General features: G+C 38.3%; 1 protein-coding gene across 2 annotated transcripts; it reads left to right on the top strand.

The window, feature by feature from the left end:
- Nucleotides 1-52: 52 nt before the first annotated feature.
- VCAM1 (vascular cell adhesion molecule 1) lies at nt 53-23,819 on the top strand. Of its 2 annotated transcripts, XM_069090523.1 has the most exons (9): nt 54-248; nt 835-1,110; nt 4,366-4,689; nt 5,988-6,251; nt 9,533-9,808; nt 13,927-14,250; nt 15,712-15,978; nt 18,691-18,957; nt 22,538-23,819. In XM_069090523.1, the coding sequence occupies exons 1-9, from the start codon at nt 185-187 to the stop codon at nt 22,687-22,689; spliced, it is 2,214 nt and encodes a 737-aa protein (XP_068946624.1). In that variant the 5' UTR covers nt 54-184; the 3' UTR covers nt 22,690-23,819. The 2 variants fall into 2 exon arrangements, with proteins under 2 accessions (XP_068946625.1, XP_068946624.1); XM_069090524.1 differs by lacking the exon at nt 18,691-18,957 and having other exon boundaries at nt 53-248.
- The last annotated feature ends 573 nt before the right edge of the window (nt 23,820-24,392 follow it).

The raw sequence follows: 24,392 nt of genomic DNA, 5'->3' as shown, positions 1-24,392 counted from the left end.
GGTTTCCCCGTTAAGGGATTTCCCTCCGCCTCTGCTGCAAGACCCTTTATAAAGAGCAGACTTTTCCTCCATTGCTTACCCAGCTGCATTCACTTTGGAAGCTGCAGACTGTCCCTGGGTTTCTTCAGGTAGCACAGAGAGTGGGTAGTTTGGACTCGCTATTTCCTCTATCACAACATACAAAATGTGTGGACAAAAGCTCGGGACTGTCCTGGCCACGAATCTCCTTTGGATGGTATTTGCTGCATGTGAGTTTTTCTCCTGTCATTTCTTTTGCCTGCCTGCATCCATCTGAACTGCGGGGTTGATTTCAGACTCCTCAGTATTGTGGTTTAAAATGGTGCTGAGGTTTTTAAAGATAGAGGAAAACTTTGTTGAACTTAGTTTTCAAAGAGCTGTTGAATTTAGCTATGCATCAATTGTCCAGCATGGGGAGAGCCTTGAAACTAAACTTATTTGGAATATGATTTCCTCCCATGTGGAATCAATAATTTTGGTTCTTGCTTGTGGTACCTCTTTGTTAGTTTCCCATATTTGTAAGGAAAACAAATTTGTAAGGAAAACAAATTTGTAAGGAAATGTTTCAAAAAGACCTTGAGAAATAGTGGCCAAGTCTAAACTTTAGTCATTGATCTTTTACTAAGGAAGATGATTCCAACATCTTCCTTGACAACACTCTTCATTGTCTTTTTGAATACCTACCTGGGAGATTCAAGTTATTTGGACAGGACAGCTGATTATGACATTTTGCCCAGATTCCTAGAGAGAATAAAAGGGAGAGGAATACTAAATCAGAAGCTTGTGGTAAATTTTCTTTTCTTTTTTCCTTTTCAGCGGAAGATCTGAAAATTGAGGTTGGCCCAAGTTCTAGGGTTGCTGCTCACATCGGTGGTTCCATCAAACTGACTTGCACCGTGACTGGCTGTGAAGCCCCTACTTTCTCCTGGAGAACCCAGATAGACAGCCCCCTGGGGGCAAAGATGCATACTCAAGGCACCAAGTCCACTTTGACCATGGATCCTGTTGGTTTTGAGAATGAACATTCTTATCTGTGTATGGCTGCATGTGGAAGCAAGAAAGTAGAGAGAGGAATCCTGGTGGAGCTCTATTGTAAGTGATCTACTCTTTGAAAGTAACATTATAACATTGAAAAGTACTTGTTTGCATTGAGATTAGTTGGGGAAAAATGAATGCATGGCTATTCCACAGGGGGTGGATGAGGGGAATGTGTTAGATGGAGGAATAAACAGGATACATGTATTTTTAATGATGAACCATGTCTTTCTCCTGAATTATTTTTCTCAAGCCAGGGAAGAAACCATTTGTTAAACTAAGAGCTTCTTTCTTTCTTTCTTTCTTTCTTTCTTTCTTTCTTTCTTTCTTTCTTTCTTTCTTTCTTTCTTTCTTTCTTTCTTTCTTTCTTTCTCTCTTTCTCTCTTTCTCTCTTTCTTTCTCTCTCTCTTTCTCTCTCTCTCTTTCTTTCTTTCTTTCTTTCTTTCTTTCTTTCTTTCTTTCTTTCTTTCTTTCTTTCTTTCTTTCTTTCTTTCTTTCTTTCTTTCTTTCTTTCTTTCTTTCTTTCTTCAAAATCCCAATCTTTCTTGTAGCTTTCCTGGATTCTCTCAATTTGTAGTACTCACTTTCCCCCTCCTGACCTTGTGGTTCCATATTTATGTACTTCTTCTCCCCCAGTAAGTAGAATATAGGCTCCTTTACAGCAGGGAATGTTGAGACAGATACTGGAATTGTGATTGTTTTAATACAGTCATCTCCCTGGTATGGAAGCTCCCTCTACCAGTGCAGACCAGTGCTTTTCTATGCAACTTTTCACTATAAGTTGTAACTTAGAGAGTTACTTAGAAGGCTGAGAAGTTAAGCGACTTAGCCAAGGTCAGGATGTTTCAGAGACAGTACTTGAACTAAGGTCTTCTTGGCTTACAGGCCAGTTCTCCATCCATCTCTTATCAAACTCATTGACCAGACAATCCAATTCATTAACATGCAGTAGTAGAGATGAACCTTTCTATTCACAATCCTTCATTCTACAATTTTTCCCTTTCCTCCTACTTGCCCCCCATTAATAGGTACATATCTTACCATAGAGGCTGCCCATACTCTTCCAGTTTCTATTTTGCCATTAACACAGTAGTTTTTCAAGATAGTCACCTATTCCTGGAAAAGTTCTTTTGCTTTCAACAGAGTCCTAACCTAACTAATCTTCCCTCATTTATCTATCCAGTCCAGATGTGTCAGTCACCTTTGTCTGTTTTTGGAGAATAAGAACTAGGCAGAAGTGGTGGTGTGTTCCAAATGAACAAAATCAGGAAATAGATACCAAGGTGGGAAGAGAGTAGTCAGAGATGGAAAACTGGGCTTTGGGAAAGTTTGTGAGACTGGGTCAAAATCAAGACTAGCATAGATGCCTTATGGGAGAAGATACACACTGCCTCCCCCTTGCAAATCACTGAATCAAAGATTGATGAAACTCGAAGGGACTTTGATAGCCCAACCCCTAATTTCAGAGATGAGGAAACTGAGACCCAGAGAAGAGAAGGGGTTTGAGTCAAATTGGTCCATTTGTTTGTCTTGCATAGATCAAACAAAAGTGAAAAATTGAGCCCCAAAGCAGGAGAGCTGTGTGTCCTTTCTACTCCTTTGTAATTATGGGAAATAGTGTGAAAGTGACCACATGATTTCCCTGACTTGGTTTTTCTACCCTGCTTCAGGCAGCAGGATTTAGAACACATAGGTATTATAAAATAGTAATTCAAACTAAGCCTGTCTCAACCCTTAGGACTATATTCAGGATGAATTTGATTCTCTCTCTACTTGAACTGTTCAAAAGGGAGGTGAATTATATGGTATCATCTTATTATATAGAACCAAGGATATTCTGTGGTTGGCACATTCCTAACTATAAATAGGAACTGGAAAAAAAAAGTAGTATTTCAATATGGAAAGAATTGAGAAGAGATCACTTTTACATCTTTCTGTTTAGTGAGAAACAGATCATCACACAGTGGCTAGAAGGCTGTACTTGGAATCAGCAAGTCCTAGGTTGAAATCCCACCTCATTATATGAACATAGATAAACTTAGGGACTCAGTTTGCCCCTCTGTAAAATGGGCATATTAAGGTCAGTTGTATGTGTCTCACAGTGCAGCTATGAGATTTAAATAGATTAAATGCATAGTACTTTTGCAAACTTTAAAGAGCTTTATGTCAGTTATTGTTATAATTGTTCATCATCATCATCATCATCATCCCTCTGGGATTTTGCTAATCTCCTCATGCTCATCATTTTGACTGATGGGATGTAAGAGATGTCTCGATGTCACTGTTTAGAGATCACATCCTTTTATTAGTCATTAAAATTGTGTTTTCTAGCTCAGTGGAGTAAATCCCCGTTATCACATTCACCTCTAAGGGTATCTAGCTCCCTTCAGAATTTCCTATAGGAGACCTTTCTTGACAATCCTTCACCTTCATGGAATTATCATCTGCTTACAGTGCATGTATTTTGTGCCATATGTATACATGCTGCCCACCCCCCCCTTAATGGAATGTAAACTCCTTGGGAGTGGGGTCTGTTCCATTATTTTTGTATCCCCAGTGATTGACACACAGAAGGTGCTTCATAAGTACTTCTCAAGTGATTATCTGATTGAACTGTCTCAGACTCTTTACCATAGAATCTATGAAAAATCATAGGAGAATCTATTTTTAAAATCTCCAGAAAATGTATTTACTAGAAAAAAATAACAGGGTCTGGATAAAGAAATGTGGTATGAATTTTAACTAGTTCTGTGCTACGATTTCTTTTCTAGAGTCCTAAAATGATGACTCCTTGTGGCTTGTAGGTATACTAGGGTCTTAAAACATGTCAATGGAGTATAAGCTTTAGTAGGTAAAAAAAAAGTGACAGATTTTCCATTCCTGGCCAGCAAGGCATTGCATATCTGTTATCTAAGGACCAGCCTAGAAAAGCTTAGAGATGTTTCACCACTTAATCAATAAATATTTCTTAAGCTCCTACTATATTCCAGACACTGTGCTAAGCAGTAGGGATACAAAAAAAAAAAAAAAAGGTAAAAGACAGTTTTTGCCCTCAGGGAGCTTAGGATCTTATTAGCTATGAGGGAAAGTTTTTGTTTTGTTTTAGGCCACAGAACCTAAAAAAAACTGTCTATTAAGACACAAAAGGGTTGATAACTTGTATCAATAGGGGATATATCCATATTGGTGAAATGAAAGGTTTTTGAATATATGCTACTATTGTGCACATGAAAAATATATTTATTTAAATCATCCTATGTAAACACCAGAAGAAAATCTTATCCATACTAAAGTTTATTTTGGTATTTGAAGCTTTCCCCAGAGATCCTGAGATTGAGATGAGTGGCCCCCTTATTCTTGGAAGCCCTGTCACTGTCACCTGCAAGGTCCCAAAGGTATACCCCTCAGAGCGACTGGAGATGGAATTCTGGAAGGAAGGATCTCATCATCCTGAGAAATTACATGAAATTGTGGAGGATGCTGAAGGGAACTTGGAGACCAAGGGTTTAAAGATGGTCTTTACCCCAACCATGGAAGACATGGGAAAATCCCTCACTTGTGAGGCCAAGTTACCTATGGATGAATTGGAGTTTGAGCCCAAAGAAAGGAGAACTACACAGATACTTCAGGTGAACAGTAAGTACATTTCAGACATGGACACAGGTTTTGTGAGATCTTATGCCTCTATTTCTCTGACAATGACATTTAGTATCTGGTCTATAAGGTCAAAGTTGTTTGTTTACTCTCATTTAACACTATTCCTAATTCAAGTCTTTTTGCCGAGTGGTTATAGAAAGGGCACATTGGCCAGGACAAATTGCTGTGGCAGTTCTCAACAGCTCCCCACTGAGGGACTGAGTTTGCCTATCTGTAAAATGGGCATATTAATGCCATAAAATAATTAATGTTGAATGTGTCTCATAGTGTATCTTCTATCACTGGAGGCAGTGTGTTTGACACCTCTTCTCTAGCCAGCTTTTTAAGACTAGGTGCTTTATTATATATATTATATATAATATATATTATATTATATATATATAATATACTAGGTGATATTAACAGAAGGAATCTCTTCTATGAAGTGTTAGTGGTCAAGCTGCTTTTGCCAAAGCTAAGAGGAAGGAACCTGATTTTGGAGTAAATCTCGCACTTAGCAAATCAGAGCAAATCTGAATAATTCAGATGAGAGAGATTTTTTTTTTCAATAAGTTAATTGGCTTCTTTCATTTGGACATGGTCTCAAGTGCTTTTCTTTTCCAGAGGCAGCTAGGTTGGCATACTGACCATCGCGCTGTATCTGGAGACCGGAGGACTTGGGTTCAAATCCTACCTCAGATACTTACTAGTTGTGTAATACTGGGCAAGTCACTTAAACTTTTCTCAGTCTCAGTTTCATGATCTTTAAAAATGGTTGATAATCATAGCACCTATCCCTTCAGGTTGTTGTGAGGATAACTGAACATTACAAATGTAAAGTGCTTTACAAACTAATTCTATACACATATCAGTCTATCAAAAAAATCCCTTAAATCACCCATCGACAATCACAGGGTTGTTGTAAGCATTAATTGACATAACATTTATAAAACTCTTTGCAAACCTTAACACGGTATCAATATTATTTTTCAGAAGCTACATCTACACAAATACCAATCTATCAAAACAAAAAACCTTCGCCCTAAATCACCAAAAGCCCACTAAAACAACGTGAACTGGGTTTTGCTTAAATGTCCTCATTTTGGCTCACAAACCACTTTTCTTGGGCTCATTGGATGGGTTAAACTAATCAATGTATGTGCATAAACACAGTTTAGAGGAACCACATTCCTAAAACCCTCAGGTCACCATCTGTGAGAAGAGAGAGCTGCCCTGTACCCCCACTGTTCTGACATACAGGACAAGGACAACTAACCCAGTGGCCTTAACTCTTTCAGTTGTACCCAAGAACACAATCATCTCCATCACCCCCTCCAACACGGTGCAAGAAGGGGATTCTGTGACAATGACCTGTTCCAGTGAGGGCCTGCCACCCCCACAGATCTTTTGGAGTAAGAAACGGGACAGTGAGGACCCATTGCCTCTTTCTGAGAATGCGACGCTCACTTTAGTGGGCATGAGGAAGGAAGATTCTGGAACTTACGTGTGTGAAGCGAAGAACCAGTTTGGGAAAAGTAGAAAAGAGGTGGAAGTAACTGTAGGTGAGTCAAAGGAGTTAATTTCCATTATGCAATTGGCTAATAATGGTAACAGTCATAGAACCCAAACAAGAATTTAAAAAAATATATTCTAAGATTTGTACTACTGCTAAATGAATTCACTCCTTTGTATCTCAGGCTGCAAAAGGTTAATTCCCAAGGAGCCCTTGCATGTACTGAGTTAATAAAAAGGCTATGCTGCTAAAATTGCCTCCTGGAATAACTTAGCTTTCTATTAAAAAAAAAAGTGAAAAGGAAGGAAGTGGCCGATTTTTAAGAGCTGTGTTAACTCCTTAAGGCTATGAAGCTAAAACTGAAGGCTCCTATGCCAGTAATTTATAAACTATCATAACAATGGTCTGAAAAAGTTATTGTACCCAGAGATTTAGTCTACATTATTATGACTCTGGGGCTAAGATAAGAGGGGGGGAATGTCAATTGGGGAAAAAAAAAAACTTTGTGTTAGCTAACCTTATATCTAAATTATATAGAAAATTACTCAAATATATAATTAAGAGTCATTCCCTAATTAAGGACATGAACAAAGAGTTCTCAAAAGAAATGTAATTGTTAACAACTATAGGAAAGGCTGCTCCAAATCGCCAATAATAAGAAAAATTGAAAAAACTTGGAAAATTGGCCGAGAGGGAATATTTGCAAGGGCTGCAGAAAGACAGTTGATGGAGTTGTGAACTGATCCAACTATTTTGGAAAACAATTTGTAATTATGCTTTAAAAAGTGACTAAAGAGGGCGGCTAGGTGGCGCAGTGAATAGAGCACGGGCCCTGGAGTCAGGAGGACTTGAGTTCAAATACAGCCTCAGATACTTACACAAAACTAGCCGTGTGACCTTGGGCAAGTCACTTAACCCCAATTGCCCTCCAAAAGAAAAAGCAAAAAAAAAAGTGAATAAAATGTTGATCCAGGGATCTCACAGATAGGCACATAGCCCAAAGTTACCCGTCAGAAAAACTCCAATTAGATGCAAACATATTTATTGTTTCCATTTCTCCGATGACAAAAACCTGCAAAGTAGACGAAGATTGAAGAATGACTAAACAAATTTTTGTATATAAATATAATGGAATAGTACTATACTATAAGAAACAATTGGGGCAGCTAGGTGGTGCAGTGAGTAAGAGCGCCGGCCTGGAGTCGGGAGGACCTGGGATTGGTTCCGGCCTCAGATGCTTAACACCCACACAAAAAATACTGGCCATGTAACCTTGGGCAAAGTTACTTAACCTCAAGTGCTTAAAAAAAAAAAAGTAACAATTAATATAAAAAATTCAAGGAAACATGGGAAAACTTATATAAACCAGTGCAGAATGTAGTAAGCAAAGAAAATAACATACATGATAATTTCAGCAAAATAAATGGAAAGAAAAATGAAATAAAGCTAACTGCTGTGTAATTATAATGATCAACCTTGACTCTGGAGTAGAGGAAAAAATGAACCTCCCTTCATTGCAATGAGTGGATAGAGGGTACAGTGGTCTATAGCTACGGAATGTTGCATATATTATCAGACATGGTCAATGTTTTGTTTGGGTTTTGCTGAACAGTTGTGTTTGAAAATTTTTAAATCTTTGTTACAAGGAAATGCTTGCTTTGTAGAGCAGGGATAAAGATATATTTTGAAATTAATATGCTGTGAAGCCAAAATTAATTAAATTTTAAGAGGCCATATAATCACAGATTTCAACAATGAGACCTTAGAAGGCATCTAGTCCAACCCCCTCAATTTTACAAATGAGGCAATTAAGACCTATGAAGTTTTTACCTAAGTCACAAAGGCAGGAAGTGTAAGAGCCAAGATTCAATATGTCTTAATACTTCACTGAATGATCTAAGAAGGCTCACAAAGAATCAGATCCATTTTTTAAATGTTCAACTTCTAATATCAGAATAAAAATTTCAAAACTGATTTGAAGTCATTGTCTTGAAGGAGACCTCTCCTTTTAAAGGGATAATCTAAAAGTACATCATTGGAAAAGCAGAATGGTGTGGTAGAAGGAGTATTGGTTGGTTCAATTTCCACCTCTGATATTTACTTGATTTACCTTGAGTAAGTCATTTATCCTCTAAGCCTTAGTTTCCTCATCTGTCAAATGTGAATAATAATACTGGCACTACCATGTAAATACTATACACTGCCATGAGGAAAGCAAGTTACAAACCCTAAGGCACTATGGAAATGTATTATTACTTTCAGCGTGTTGGGGCTATGTGAGATGAACTTTTTTTTAAAAGAGATTAGGATGTCCCAGTTAAGAATTTAGGCATCCACACAGAGAGAAATTTGAATATCAAAGTTGCCTTTTCTTGTGACAAGAGGGAACCCCGGGAAAGTGTGGATTACTTAAAGAACTTATTTACTGGATTCTCCTTCCTTCATCTGAAACAGATCGTCAAACACGATGGGTTTTGTTATCTCCTGTGACATTTCATCTGTCACCTTCAGAGCAGCAAAATCACTGAATTTCTTTAGAGTCAACAGAAAGCACTGATTTAGGACTCCTTTCCTCCCAAAACAACTGCCATCTAAAGAAGGCCTGTGTACACATCAGGAATGATGCTAACTGCCAGAACACTTCCTTTCCAAAATTTGTTACTGGGCATGTTCTGTAATGGAGTTTAGAACAGGTTCATGTGTCCATAAAGGAGCACAAGCTAGCATTAAAGAGACAAATTGTTTGCGCATCAAAAACTTAGCTTTTGATTTGCTTCCAAATTTTATTTTTGTTTTCATTTCAAATGTGTGTGAAATACTAGAACTTAGGTTTGAGGTTCTCAAGGCATCCTATCTGATGCAAAATGAGTGACTATTGTCTTTTCCAATACTTCTAAGCTCATAAATTCTTCTCACAGATCTCATTTCATTTGCACATGGGATCAGGATAGGTTTAGTTGCCCCAGCAACCAGGGAGAGTTCTTTGATCCTCTTGCCTTGCATCAAATCTTCCATCCTGGTAAAGTAAAAATGGCAGCCCCCACCCCCATCTTTTTTTTTTTTTAACAGTTCTTATCTCGGCTCATTCACTGTTTTGCAACCCCTTTAAATGCTTTAAGCAAGTGAGTGCATTTGGGTCATCTTGGGCTGTTTTTTAAAACTGGATCCTTTCCATCATAGAAAGTAAATTTTAAGAAAACAATTTCTTTTTTTCAGGTGTGAAGTTAAAGACCATATGATAAAATGAATGAAACAAAGTAGAACGAAAAGGAAGAGAATCTTAGAAAGTTTGAGACAGGTTTATATCTCACTTTCCTTCTCTCCTTTCAGTGAAGCCTCTTACAGTGGAAATCTCCCCGGGACCAAAGATTGTTGCTCAGATTGGTGATTCTCTTGCGTTGACTTGCACCACAGTGGGCTGTGAGGCCCCCTTTATCTCCTGGAGAACCCAGATAGACAGCCCCATAGCGGGGAAGGCACACAACGAGGGCACCAAATCCACCTTGATCATGAATCCTGTTGGCCTTAAGAATGATCATTTTTATCTGTGCACAGCATCATGTGGGGACAAGAAAGTGGAAAAAGGAGTCCAGGTGGAACTTTACTGTAAGTAAGGCAACGTTGTAAGTGATCTACTTTTATTCTAAGTGTCATTGAGCCAACATGCTGTAGTGGAGAAAGCAGTGGACTCAGAGTCAGGAAGACCTAAGTTCAAAACCCCAGGTCTGCTACTTACTACCTTTATGACCCGCAAAAAGTCAAGTCAACAAGCATTTATTAAGCACTTACTATTTGTCAGGAACTATGCTAAACACCAGGGACATAAAGAAACACAGAAAACAGTCTCTTCTTTAAAGTCTCAAGGGAGGTCATGACGTCCAAACAACTGTGTACAAATAATATATGTAAGGGGTAAATTGGAAAGTCATATGATCTTCCTAGGCTATGGTTTCCTCATTGACAAAATTAAGAGTTGGACTAAATAACCTCAGAGGTCCCTTTCAGCTCTAAATATATCATTCTAAGTCCCATATATAGTAGCTGCATGATTGTAGGCAAGTCAATTTGCTTCTCCAAAATTTCAGTCTCTCCATCTGCAAAATGGGGGTAATGATACCTGTAGTGCCTGCCTCACAGAGTTGTTGAGGAAATCAAATGAAATAATGTAATAATACATTAATAATAATTATACCATAATAATATATTAATAATAATTATACCATAATTATACATTAATAACAATAATACCATACTCAATGATACACACATACACAACACAATAATGATGGTTGTTGATGATGATGATGATGAGATAATGAGCTCCTTGAGAGAAAAGACTGTTCTCATTTTTCTTTGTATCTTTTAGAGAAACAGGGCATAGAGAGCTGGCTATGGAGTCAATAAGACCTGAGTTCAAATCCATCCTCAGATGTTGGCTAACTGTGTAGCCCTGGGAAAGTCACTTAAACCTCTGCCTGCCTCAGTCTCCTCAACTGTAAAATGGATATAACAATAACATCTGCCTCCTAGGGTGATCGAGAGGATCAAATGAGATAATATTTGTAAAGAGCTCAGCACAGCGTCTTGACAAACCTCAAAGCACCATGTAAATATTAGTGATCATTATTTAAAAGTGAAGTTCCAAAGTTGGGAATTGTTCATTTTCAGTAGGATCAGTTGAAAAAAGTAAATCTGACCCCATGACTGTGCAATGAAACAGAAGTGTTTAGAGAAGGAAATACACAGGGCACATGATTCCTTAATGAGGAAACCATATGTGCCTGATGAAACTTTATTCAAGCATGTGGTAAAAATTACTATTTACTGCCATACCGAAGAATTTTTCCTCTAGGCAATTCACTTGATTTGTATTCAAAAAGCAAGCAGAAAAATCTTTCCATACATAGATTCGTGGCTTGCCCCATAGCTAGTCCAAAGCTTGGCTCATATATTAGGGTGGCCATGGTCAGGAGCCTATACTTTGCCGCTCTCCCACTTCCATCCCCAGTACTGGTTTGAATTGATTATGACTTCCAGACCCCTCTGCATTTACTCAGCTTGCTGGCTGACCTTGGGAGAAGCACTGACAGACCAGAGACTGCCAACTAATCTCGAGTCAGTGCTTATTGGAGTTACTACTTTAACAATACCTGTGGCTATCTGTGAACAGCTGGACCTGGAGAGAGGGGGAGGAGTTTGAGCTGAGAGGCATAGTCAAGAAGTAGAGATAAAGGGGCAGCTAGGTGGTGCAGTGAATAGAGCACCGGCCCTGGAGTCAGGAGGACCTGAGTTCAAATGTGGCCTCAGCTGCTTCACACACTTACTAGCTGCAAGTTACTTAACCCCAATTGCCCTCCAAAAAGCAAGAAAAAAAAAGTAGAGGTAAAAGTGAGTGGAAAGTAGGCAGAGAGACAGTTTTGGGCTTGAGGCAGGGGATCTTCTGTGATGCTGGGAACAAGGCTGGACTAACATAGGTGTCCTACAGTGAATTCACTTCAGCCGTGAGAATAAGACCTTCCTTGCAATTCTCCATTTTTCTAATGGGCCATTTCATTTGCTTGGTGAAGAATAGTACCAAGTAAATACTTTAGGAACCCAAATCCAGTCCAGCTGCAAATTGATGTGGAATGGATTTTGCTAGAGTGCCTTGGCTCATAATGATGGTGGGATATAATAGGTACAATTACCTACCACATGATTTCTTTGATATGGTTGCTCTGTCTTTAACTGAACAGGATTCAAAAGTACACATTGCAGGGATTTTTCATCAGAACCACTGACCAATCATTTCTTACCTCCTTGAGGCTGTATTCTAGGGGGAAATGGATTATGTCTGGGAGGAATTTGAACTTCTCAAAAGAGGGTTAAGTTATATTGTGTCATCCTTACATAGAAACAAGGATTTGCTGATGTCGGCACATTCCTAGCCATAAATGAGAACCAGGAAAAGAGGTCTTTATTGCAGTAAGAAAATAGCTGAGAAGAACTCATTTTAGCATCATTCTGGTTAGTGCAAAATAGTCTAAGCTTTGTTTTGGGACAATGATAATAAGATCCCTATCTTTGCCTTAATAACTGATTGAATGCCAACTATATCCCAATATTGCTCAGATCTGCCAACTCTTTATTTTATTTTATTTTTGTCCTGGACATGATTTTATCTGTATAGGAAGCTTTATCTATATAGTTTGTATTTATCTTATATGCACCTAGTTATTAACATGTTTTATTGTTTTTTTCCCTCATTACAATGTGAGTCTCTTGAGGGAAGGAATTGCTTTGGTCTTTATATCTCTAAGAGTTGCTAGATGATGCTGTGCATACTGACCTGGGTATGGAGTCAATAAGACCTGAGTTCAAATCATCCCCAAATGTTTGCTAGCTGTGAGAGAGACAGAGACAGACAGAGACAGAGAAAAACAGAGAGAGAGACAGAGAGAGAAAGAGAAAGACAGTTTGGTTGTTTAAGTCACTTAACCACTGTCTGTCTCAGTTTCCTCAACTGTAAAATGGGGATGATGATAGTGCCTGCCTCTGAGGGCTATTGAGAGGATCAAATGAGATAATATTTGCTAAGAGCTTAGCACAGTGCCTGACACATAGTAGATACTTAACAAATGCTTGTTGACTGACTAGCTAAAATTCCCTTCACCAACAGAGATCAGTAACAGATTTCTAAGATCTTAGTTTGGGGCTGGGAGAGTTCAAATAACTGGTCTTGGATCATACAGCTAGGTTGTATCAGAAGTGGGAATGGAACAAAAATCATATGGATTATGAGGCAGACTCAATCTCTCTTTCTCTCCATCTCTTTCCCTCTGTCTCTCTTTTCTCTCTCTCTGTCTCTCTTCTTTCTCTGTCTTTCTGTCTCCCTCCCTCCATTTTTCTGTCTTTGTCTCTGTGTCTCTCTGTCTCTGTGAGTGTATATGTCTCTCTCTATCTATCTCCCTCACTCCCTTTCTCTGTCTCTGTCTCTCTCTTCTTCTCCCTTTCTCTTTAATCAATGAGTCTCTCAAATTTAGAGCAAATCCAGTAGTAGCATACTTGTCTTAAAGGTCTATGTCTTAAAATTTCAGTAAAATGTGTTGATTGGAGTAGAAATATTTACAGAAATATTTTAAGAAGTTGATAAATCCATCTGCATTGAATCTTACCTATAGTCTTACTAAGTTTCTGGGATGAGAAAAAAAAATCATTGTCCACTGAATAGTCTTTCGGTGATTAGTCTTTCTGAAGTCAGTGAGTCTGGTCATCTGATGGCAGAGGTACAGTTTGTCCAACAACGGCCTATATGCAAAACCTTTCTCTCTTGGTAGGATTCATCCCTTCCTTCTCTGCTGGATTGGCAACCCAGAACTCTATGACATCCTTCACTCTACAATATATGAGCAGATTACAAAGTCTAAATAGTGAAATATTGCCTTTGTTTTAACCAATCCTAATAATAGATATTTTAAAATATATTAACTAAGGTACTATGCATTCTAAAACAGACCTTTGTCATCAATAAGATTATATCCTAAGACTAGAACATAGTCTTGCTTGACATGCTTGTATATATATATATATTTGCATAATGTAATTATAATGTCTCTAGGGACCAAAATTGACATTTGGAGGCTGTTCCTGCTAACAAACATTAACTTGGTTATTCTCTGAAATCATCATATGTAAAATACCAGCAAAAATCCCATTCATACCTAGGTTTATTTTGGTATTTGAAGCTTTCCCCAGAGATCCTGAGATTGAGATGAGTGGCCCCCTTATTCTTGGAAGCCCTGTCACTGTCACCTGCAAGGTCCCAAAGGTATACCCCTCAGAGCGACTGGAGATGGAATTCTGGAAGGAAGGATCTCATCATCCTGTGGAATTACATGAAATTGTGGAGAAAGCTGAAGGGAACTTGGAGACCAAGGGTTTGAAGATGGTCTTTACCCCAACCATGGAAGACATGGGAAAATCCCTCACTTGTGAGGCCAAGTTACCTATTGATGAAATGGAGTTTGAGCCCAAAGAAAGGAGAACTACACAGATACTTCAGGTGAAAGGTGAGTACATTTCAGACAGGGCCACAGCACTCAGTCTTGTCTCTGAAAAATACTGTGTCACCCTGGGCTAGTCACTTGCTCTCTAATGTTCTAGGAAATTCTCTGAGACTCTAAGCAGCAGAGAATATGCCAATCAGCACTGGTAGATGTAATTCCCTTATCTGTAAACACCAGATAAGGTATTGGAAAAGCAGAGGAGGGCTACTGATTGGCTTGAACATCATGATGCTTTCTATCTGTGTGAGCTTGGGGGCAAGTATGTGAGCCTTGTAGGCCATTGAGAGGGGAAGGGAATAAATATTTATATAGTCTCTACTATATTCTAGTATTGTGCTAAGTGCTTTACAAATATTTCATTTGATTCTCACAACTTTGTGAAATAAGGGCTATCCTCATTTTACAGATGAGGAAATTGAGGCAGGCAGAGGTTAAGTGACTTGTGTAGAGTCACATAGCCAATAAATATTCAAGACCAAGATTCAAATTAACATCTTTCTGGCTTCAGGTCTAGCAATCTATCCAAGAGCCACCTAGTTGTCCAAATATAGTATAGAAAGAGTAAGGTATTTGTAATTAGAAGACCTGAGTTCAAATTCTGCTCCTAGTACTTAACATATATGTAGCAGGGGTCCCCTTCTTTTCTGGTTAGGCTATGCTCCCAGACTAATCCCCAGTTCTACTCAAGCTCCATACAGCTATCAGATCTCATATCCCCAGTCCCAAATTCCAAATTCCAAATCCCATGGGAGATGGCCCCATCCTCAGAATAAGAGAGAGGAAAAACTATAATTCTCAAGATGCCTGACTGTCATTCAAAATATTTGCCCTATGTGGGTCTCAGCTCTGCCTGATCCTGTAGCATTATATTCTGACAATTTCTGCTGTATTTACAGACCTCTGACAAATCATTAACTCCTCTGAAACTTAGTTTCCTCATTTGTAAATTAAAGGGTTTGCTATGATTCTGTACTTTCATGTATGTTTCTCCATTCAGACCAACTGTATAATCATTTGAAACTTAAGTTAGCCAGCCCCAAAGTGGGGATTTGGGAGGTCTAAGCTCTGAAGTTTTTGAGGGTCCTCTGAACTTCTTAGGAAATGGTACAAGACAAATACATTATAATGATGCACTATCCTTTTTTCACAATTAAATTCAATAAATATTGATTGAACATCTAAAATGCACTCACAATTTCACTAGCTGCTGCAGGGGTAGGAATACAAGAAATAATAAGAAAGATGTGGACTCAATTTTCAAAGAGCCCAGAATCTAGTTGAAGATAAAACAAATCCCACCCTAATAAATATATCTCAGGCCATCAGTTACAGCAAAATGGAGAGTGTCCTCACCATTCCAGAGCAAATTAGCGTCTTGGCTGCTACCATCCCTTTGGCAAGCTTCATTAAGCTTATGTTGGATTAACTGCTCTCTCACTCTTACACTCTGCCTTCTGTTTACAGTGCCTCCCAAAGACACACGCCTTCTAGCCTTCCCTTCTGATAGCGTCAAGGAAGGAGACGCGGTTACTATTTCCTGCACATCTGCGGACATTCCAAAGTCTCAAATTATCCTGAGGAAGAAAACAGAGATGGGAGATAGAGAACTTGAACCTACAGATGGCATTTATAATATACATGCAGCCCAGTTAGAGGATGCTGGACTGTATGAGTGTGAATCTAAAAACGAGGGTGGTTCAGAAGTTAGGAGTCTGATACTAGATGTTAAAGGTTAGTTCTTTGTTTTTTTTAATTCCATATATTTCAAGGGGACATTTTACATTAAAGAGAGTGTGTGTGGAAGAGGGGCAGAGTGGAGTTCAATTCCATTTCTTTTTGGTTATTTCATAAGATTTCCCAGAGTAATGAAGCACATCTGTTATATCACATGGATCATTGCCAGAGAGTTAGAATAAATCATTGGTGAGTAGGGGATTGCCATCTATTTTTTTTTCCACCCTAGTGACTTAAATTGAATGCATCCTTGGTCTCCCAGGTCTTAAATCGGCCAAATGTTTGACCAGGCCTGCAGTAGCTGTCAAGAGGAAAAGAAAAAGGGAAGAGTTTGGATCCAAAAGACCCTTCTTCCTTGTTTCCAGTGGAGAATACCTTTCTCTGAATACATAGTGACTATTTCCCCAGAGTGACTCCTTTCAGGATAATTACTATACCGTCCCTTTCAAAGAGAATTCATGCACCATGGAAAGGATATCCCAGGCTGTCAAAATGTTCCCTTAAAGATTTCAGTCCCATTTTGGCCTGTTGAGATCATCCAAATTTCTTCTGATGGGAAGGAAGGAGAAATCAAAATCATTGACCTTTCCATGAATGTGCATTGACTCCCCATAAACTGGGGATGTGGACCGCTCTTTCATAGGATCACAGATTTAGAGCTCAAAGGATCATTTATTCCAACCCCCTCATTTGACAGATGAGGAAACTGAGGCTCAGAAAGTTTAAGAGATTTGTGTGTGATCATATATCTATTAAGTGTCAAAAGTCAGGATTTAACTCTGGGTTTTAGCATTCTCTTCTCTGTCTCTGTCAGTTTTCTTACCTCCTGGCATTGAAAATGAGCAAATGAGTTATTAAGCAAACCTCTCTCAAGCATGTAGGTGACACAAAACCCTATTCCATGAAGTGAAGGGTTTTTCCCTCACTTAAAGATTTCCATGTAACATTCTATAGATCAGGATCACTTGAAGGAAGGATCAGAAGAAACATAATTCACTGGATTGCAATCTGTTCACAGAGCCCTAATTATGACTTATAATATACCGTCCTGCCCAAGGGATGAATATCATTTACTCTAGCATCCTGGCAAGAGGAGCCCTTCCCTTATGCCACCAGGCCTATGACCTTGTGTAAGTCATTTTAACTCTCTGAGTTTCCTCATAAGCAAGATGGGGATAAAAATGCTTTCTCTTAGAGGAGCAGCTAATTGGTATAGTGAGTAGAGCTCTGGGCTTAGAGTCAGAAAGACTTGAATTCGAATCTAGCCTCAAATGCTTACTAGCTGTGTGACCCTGGGTAAGTTTTTTAAACTTTTTCTGCCTTGATTTTCTCTTCTCTAATGTGCTATTTCTTTTTAAAATTTTCTTTAAATTTTCTTTTTTACATTATAAACATTTCTACATTACTCCCTCTCCCCTCAGTACTCTGGCAAAGAAAGAAAATGATTAAGCAAAACCAAGTCAGAGGCAGCCAGGTGGTACAATGTTGGGCCTAGAGTCAGGAAGACTCATTTTCCTGAGTTCAAATCTGACCTCAGAAACTTAGTAGCAGTGTGACCCTGGTTAAGTCACTTGATCCTATTTGCCTCAGTTTCCTCATTTGTAAAATGAGCTGGAGAAGGAAAGTGGCAGACCACTCCATTATCTCTGCCAAGAAAACCCAGAGAAAATTGTTATTAATAACCAATGATTTGAGGAGGTCTAGACATATTCTTTCTATTGTCTGCATTTCAAAAACTCATTCTCTGAAGGTTCAGCTAACTTTCTCCTTTATCCAGTCAAACCCAACCTCACTAGGAATCTTGAGTCTAGGGTAAATTCCATTCAATCAAGCTTGGGTGGAGGGAGATCCTTTGTCTAGAATGCTCAAGACTGGGGGTGGTCTGGGTATAGATATAGTCTCTGTCCAGGGGTGGCATGATATCACTCTCAGTCCCTCTTTGGAGGGAGCTCATTTCTCTTTCAATAATTGTTAAACAATAAGAGCTGATTGTTTTCTGATGGAACACCTCTCCTCCATGGGTGTATAAACGTCAAACTTCCTCTTTGGCCACTGAGAGGAGAATGAGCATTTTTTTGTCTATCATTTGCTGGCCGTGATTGATATAATCAATTATAATTTAGCCCAAAATTTTGTCTCTTAAAATTATTTTTATTGGCCACAACCTCAGATGGGTTCACAAAGAGTCAGACAAGAGAGAAATGACTGAACAATAACATTATAGTCACCTCATCTGAAAGTTACTGCAACGTTCCATACCTGTAGCCTCCCACCCAATCTATCTATCTACCTATCTATCTATCTATCTATCTATCTATCTATCTATCTATCTATCTATCTATCTATCTAATCTATCATCTATGTATGTATGTGTGTGTATATATGTATTACACACACACACACACACACACACACACACAAACAGAAATCTCTTTTCTTTCTCTATCACCCTCACCCCAAGTTTTCAGAGTCCATTCACAAATGCCTGCCTCAGCTGGTTTTTCTCAAGTATATTTGGCTTCTTCCTTTGTTCCCCCAAAGGAACCTTTCTCAGCTGTCTCTGGTTCTTGAAAATGATGATTACCAATCCATTTTTTATTAAAGAAAATTAAATTTAAGCCCAGAAAAGACAGAAATTATTTTTTATAAACTTGACTAAATTTCTATGGACTTGTAGCCAACTTTATTCCATGTTTTCTGTCTTCACAGTACCTCCTCGAAACACAACAATATCCATCCATCCATCTAGAACTGTTCTTGAAGGGGAAAATGTCACTATTACATGTACAACTTTTAGTCATCCTCCTGCAGTGATTGTCCTGAAAAAAGTTGATGTGGACAATGAAGTGACTATGTGTTCAAAGAATGGAACATTTACCTTATATCACGTCACTCCCGATGACACAGGGCTGTATATAATCGATGTTTCTAATGAGGTCGGCAATGACTCTGGACAGATTGAGATCTCAGTTATGGGTAGGAGGACTTTCCTTCATTGCTTGTTATGTTTTCTTTTTTCCTCAATGCCCAGGTCATCTTTAACTCCGCTAAATTCTCCATTAAATGGAGCTCCTAAAATTTTTATAATTTTTCTTTTGCTTCCTATAGTTAATATTTCTCACTTAAAGACATGGCTTAATGCTTCCCACTTTTAGGTTATCTTTCTTCCTTATGTGGTCTTCTTTTTGAATTGCTTTATCTAATCAAAGTATTTATCAGGTTAGTCATTCTTCAATGAGGCATTCTTGATTAGCTGTGTAATTCAGGCTCAAAATTTAATTTGGCTTACAATTGTTGGATTTGGATGATGCAAATAACCATGGCAAAATCAATTTTGTCTCCTGTATTGCCCGGGTCATATAAATAACTCGCATGTTGCCAATTTAATTTAATTGGTTATGTGGTCTATGACAGTAGATTGGACACAGAAAATGGATTTTCATAAGCTTTTAAGCTTTCTTTTGCTTGCCAACTTAATGGAACATGATATTCTAAAGTTACTCTGGTAATAGACATAGCTGCTCATTTGGAGTATAGTTATGAGATATGGGTGCATGTACTTGAGAGGAAAATGAAATGAGATTCAAAGAATAATGCTTGGACTTCACATGTGTAATGGGTATCATGTTGCCTTCTAGATGAGGTTGGAGGGAAGGAGAGAATTTGGAATTCAAAATAAAAAAAAGAATGTTAAAAATAAATTTTTAAAAAGAGATTTAAAAAGAATAACATTTGGCAAATTAAAGAAAACTTAGTGAGAGAAGAGGTCTCTTACTCTTTGTGCAGTCAACATTAGTTGGGGTGGCCAGGTAGCACAGTGAGTAAGAGCACCGGCTCCAGTCCTGGGCTCAGACACTTAGCACCCACCCAGAAACACCTGGCCGTGTAACCTTGAGTAAGTTACTTAACCCGAATTGCTTAGGGGTGGCCAGGTGGCTCAGCAAGTAAGAGCACCAGCCCCAGTGTTGGGATGACCTGGAGATCGAATCCCGGGCTCAAATACTCAGCACCACACCCAGAAATAACTGGCAGTGTAACCTTGAGCAAGTTACTTAACCCTGATTGCTTTAAAAAAACAAAACAAAAAACATTGGTAACTAACCATAATGAAGGGTGCAATACAGGTGTTTGGCCTAGACTAGCATAAAGACAAGGGGAGAATTGAGGCAGTTACTGGGACATTTAGGTGTAATGAAGGATAAGGTTTTTCCTTTACTTCCCTGAATAACGAACACAGTTCATTTTGCTGGCTTGGATACTGGTTAGTATGTGTATCGTTTTCCTTTTGATGGCTTATCCCACTTGTGAGGTATTTCATCTAAAATTAACTTGAATTCATACAAGAAAGATAAATCCTATTCTTTGAGGATGACTAGTATTTAAGGTTAAAGAGTAAATAAGTTCAAATGGACCACAGATGTCTTTAGCTAGTTTTATGATGTTGGCTCATCTATCACCAGCCAGTCTTTAAGATTACAAGAGGTGGGGTGGCTAGGTGGTACAGTGAATAGAGTACCAGCCCTGGTTCAAATCAAGGACCTGAGTTCAAATCCAGCCTCAGACACTTAACACACACACACACACACACACACACTAGCTGTGTGACCTTGGGCAAGTCACTTAACCCCAATTGCCCTACCTTTCCCCCCAAAAAAAGCAAAAAAAAAAAAGATTACAAGAGGGAGCAAATGATTAATTATAAAAAATAGGTTAGAGATAGAGTCTATATAAAAGCAAATTAATCTGTGATATGAAGTAAAAACAACCACAACAACAATGGATTTGGAGTCAGGTGAGAGGAAGCTGAATTTGAATCTCAATATTACCTGTATGATTTTAATAAAGGATCATAAATTTAGAGTTAGAGAAGAACTTTGGGGCCATCAAGTTCAGCTCCTTTATTTTGTAGATGAGTAAACTGAGGTAGACAAAGGATAAGTGGCTTGCCCAGGATCACACAGTTAGTAAGTATCTAAGGCAGGATTTGAATTCAGCCCTTTCTAACAACAAATGCTCTATCCACTATGCCACTTAGCTGCCTACCCTTAACAGGTCATTTTACCACTCTGGGTCTCATTTTACTCATCAGTAAAATGAAGATTATAATAACAGTTAACATCTTAATGTTTACAAAACACTTTACAAAGACTAACTCCTTTTGCCCTTGAAGCAACCCTAAGAGGTAGGCACTATTAATATCCCTACTGTATAAGTCAGGCAGACAAGGGTTAAGTGACTTGTTTAGAGTCACATAGCTAATAAGTGTCTGAGGGTAGATCTGAATTCATGAGGTCTTCCTGACTCCAGGTTCAGTGCACTAACCACTGTACTACCTAGATGCCTCTGTATTATATTAAAAGAACCTCTAAGTCCCCTTCCAGTTTTAATTCTATGACACTAGGATTTCATCATTGAGGGGAATTCCTGATATGGAAAATCCATTCACAGAGGCAGACCAAATATTCATTGGCAAATTAATAGTTTTAGATTAGACAGTTGCTTGGGTACCACAGAGAGCTTATGTGATTTGCCCAGGGTCATAAAACAACTATGATTTTTTTTTATAACCCCAAATCTGGCCCTCCATATCCTTCTATGTACCATATTTATCTGCTTTTTGGTGCTGGAGTGACCTAACGTGGAAGACAAATACAAAGGACCATAAGGCAACATTTTGGTGATAGAAAAAATAAAGACAGCTTATTTTAAAAGGAAATAGTACAAATATTGAAATACTGTGCGTATCTCTCTCAGAGATGGGCCATAATTCAAGAACACAGGCTTTATAGAGTTCTGCTGAAATGTGTGGACTATCTTCCTGTATTTCTGATTGTATTTCTCAGTTCATAATGATTGAGTCCTGGTTCTCTAGTGAGTATGTCTAATCTCAAATATAAAAGTGAATACAGAGATATGCACTGTATTCCCACCTCACCGTATTCCTTTTTGTTCTCTTAGATGGATGCTAAAATTCCACAATCAATCCCATTATACAATGGAATCTCCTCAATGCATGAAAGCATCCTTCTATTGCCTTTGTCATAACAATCACCAATGTTACACAAATAAATCAGGCCTCTTGTTCCAAAACCAAGTAGGAATTTCATTCAGTGATCTGAATCCCTCAGTCCATATTTCATTTAATTGTTTGGTGGATTGAGGAGGGTGTGGGGTTCAGGCCAAGATGATCTACATCAGGGCTTTTAACTTGGGGTCTGTGAATAGAATTGGGGGGGTCCACAAACTTTGATGAGAAATTATTTCTATATTTTAACTAAAATCACACTGAAATTTAGCATTTCCTTCAATTATGAACTTTAAATAAAAAAGGTTATTCTGCAAAGGGGTCCAGTGATACTCAAAAAAGTTCATGACATACACAAAGAGGTCAAGAACCTGGTCTAAATCATTATTTCCCTTTTCTTCATAATGGGAAAGTACCTATACTCCTATCCCTATGATACTACTATATTTTAAAATATATATATATATATATATTTATTTTTTTTAACTACCACTTTTGTAATCAATGTCAATTGCTTTTCTTTTTTTCCAGAAATCCCTAAATATTTTTCTCCTCAACTTCTTGCACTGTACTGCTTATCTTCCCTGGTAATCCCAGCCGTTGGAATGGTCATCTACTTTGCAAGAAAAGCCAACCACAAAGGTTCTTACAGCCTGGTAGATGCCCTGAAATCGAAAGTGTAGCTGTCAGTTCAACCAAAGACATTATTTATCAGTCAATCCTTAATTATTGCTCATCATTCCACCAGGAAAATAACATGCTGTGACTTCAGATTCTCCCTCCTGCACATGGTGAACACATGGAGAGAAACATCTGCCTTTTCTTTTTCTTTCCATTGCCAGGAAGCCAAAGGGAAAGTTGCTACCAGTGAAGTTAAGGTTTTTCACTGGTCCATTGAAGGATAATGGTTGCAGTGGTTCTTCGAAATGTACATAGAATAGCATTTTCTGTACATATGTAAAATAATTATACCTAGTCACCTGAAAATTAAAATAACATCACTTTCCATCAAAATCTCCTCCTAAGAAGATTATAAATCTGAATACTTTTTAAGGAATAATTAATACCAGTGTCTCTTGGTAGTTTGCCTGGTATTCTATTTTTAAATTTTTTTGATACATTTTATTTTGTGTTAACAAGATGTAATCTTTATAATATCTCCTGAAAACAATTTCATCTTTTGTAAAGATGCAAGGTTTCAGACACGTTATCATGGATCAAGAGCCAACACTGGAGTAAAGACAAACTTGGATCCAAGGCCTGACTCTGATATATACTGGTTGTGTGACCACGGGCACATTGCTTAACCTCTCCATGCCCCAGGGAATTTTCTAAGACTATTAGTTCCAGATGAGTTGCTGGACTAAATTTGTGGAGGACATTTCCACACAAGGAGCTCCTCAAACTGATGAAATCACGGGTCTGGACTCCTCCCCTCAAAAAAAAAGAACCCAATAGTGAGTACACTAAGAGGGTTTTAAGTTTTATTTCAGGTACAAATAACTATCACAGAAGTGGTCAAAGATGGCATTTCTCTTCTGTGGTTTTAAGGGCATATAGTAAATGAGTGTGCGTTTACAGTCCTTTACACATAAGAGAGAGAAATGCCACCATAAGACCATGGACATTAAATGCGCCATAGTTTGTGCTCAATTCACTATGGTTGTGAACTGGACTATTTACTCTAAGCGGTACTGGTGTAATTATGGAAAAATTTTATAAGTGTGTTCTATCAGCTTTCTCTGTTATCTTCATTTGGCTGCATTCTGTAAAGTTTCTTTGTACAGTAAAAAGACACATTCTAAAACTAGAAGATGTGTGGTTGGTTCTTTGCTACAAATGAAACTATTGTATAGCTGGATGTGTCTTTGGAGCATGACTTGAAAGATCAAATTTCATAAGAAGGGAAAAGGAAGTTGGATTCATTAGTTAGGAGAATAGATAGCTAAGGATGAATAAGCTTCAGTTATCTAGAAGACACAGAGAATGGTAAACAAACCCTTCTCCACTAATGACTGATTATAAAAAAAGAGGGCTTATGCTAGAGGTGTGTTTTGCTGCAGAAAAATCCTTTGCAGAATTGTGCCTATTTAGGGGTGGCTAGGTGGTGCAGTGAATAGAGCACCGGCCCTGGAGTCAGGAGGTCCTGAGTTCAAATCGGGCCTCAGACACTTAACATAAAAACTAGCTGTGTGACCTTGGGCAAGTCACTTAACCCCACTTGCCTTCCAAAAATCAAAAGAAAAAAACTAAAATAAAAGAATTGTGCCTATTCCCTTCTGCTATGGCTACTCTAATGCAAAAAAGGTCATTTTCATAAAGATTGTGCCTAGAGGTGGGCATGGTATTCTACATGTAGTCTGACCAGGGCCTACCATCTCCTTCT

Source organism: Petaurus breviceps, unplaced genomic scaffold, assembly GCF_028583685.1.
Source record: "Petaurus breviceps papuanus isolate PSGF00001 unplaced genomic scaffold, PetGlider_PUasm1.0 186, whole genome shotgun sequence".
NCBI lineage: Eukaryota > Metazoa > Chordata > Mammalia > Diprotodontia > Petauridae > Petaurus > Petaurus breviceps.
The sequence above is the reverse complement of the archived record's forward strand: the minus strand, read 5'-3'. Positions and strand labels throughout refer to the sequence as shown.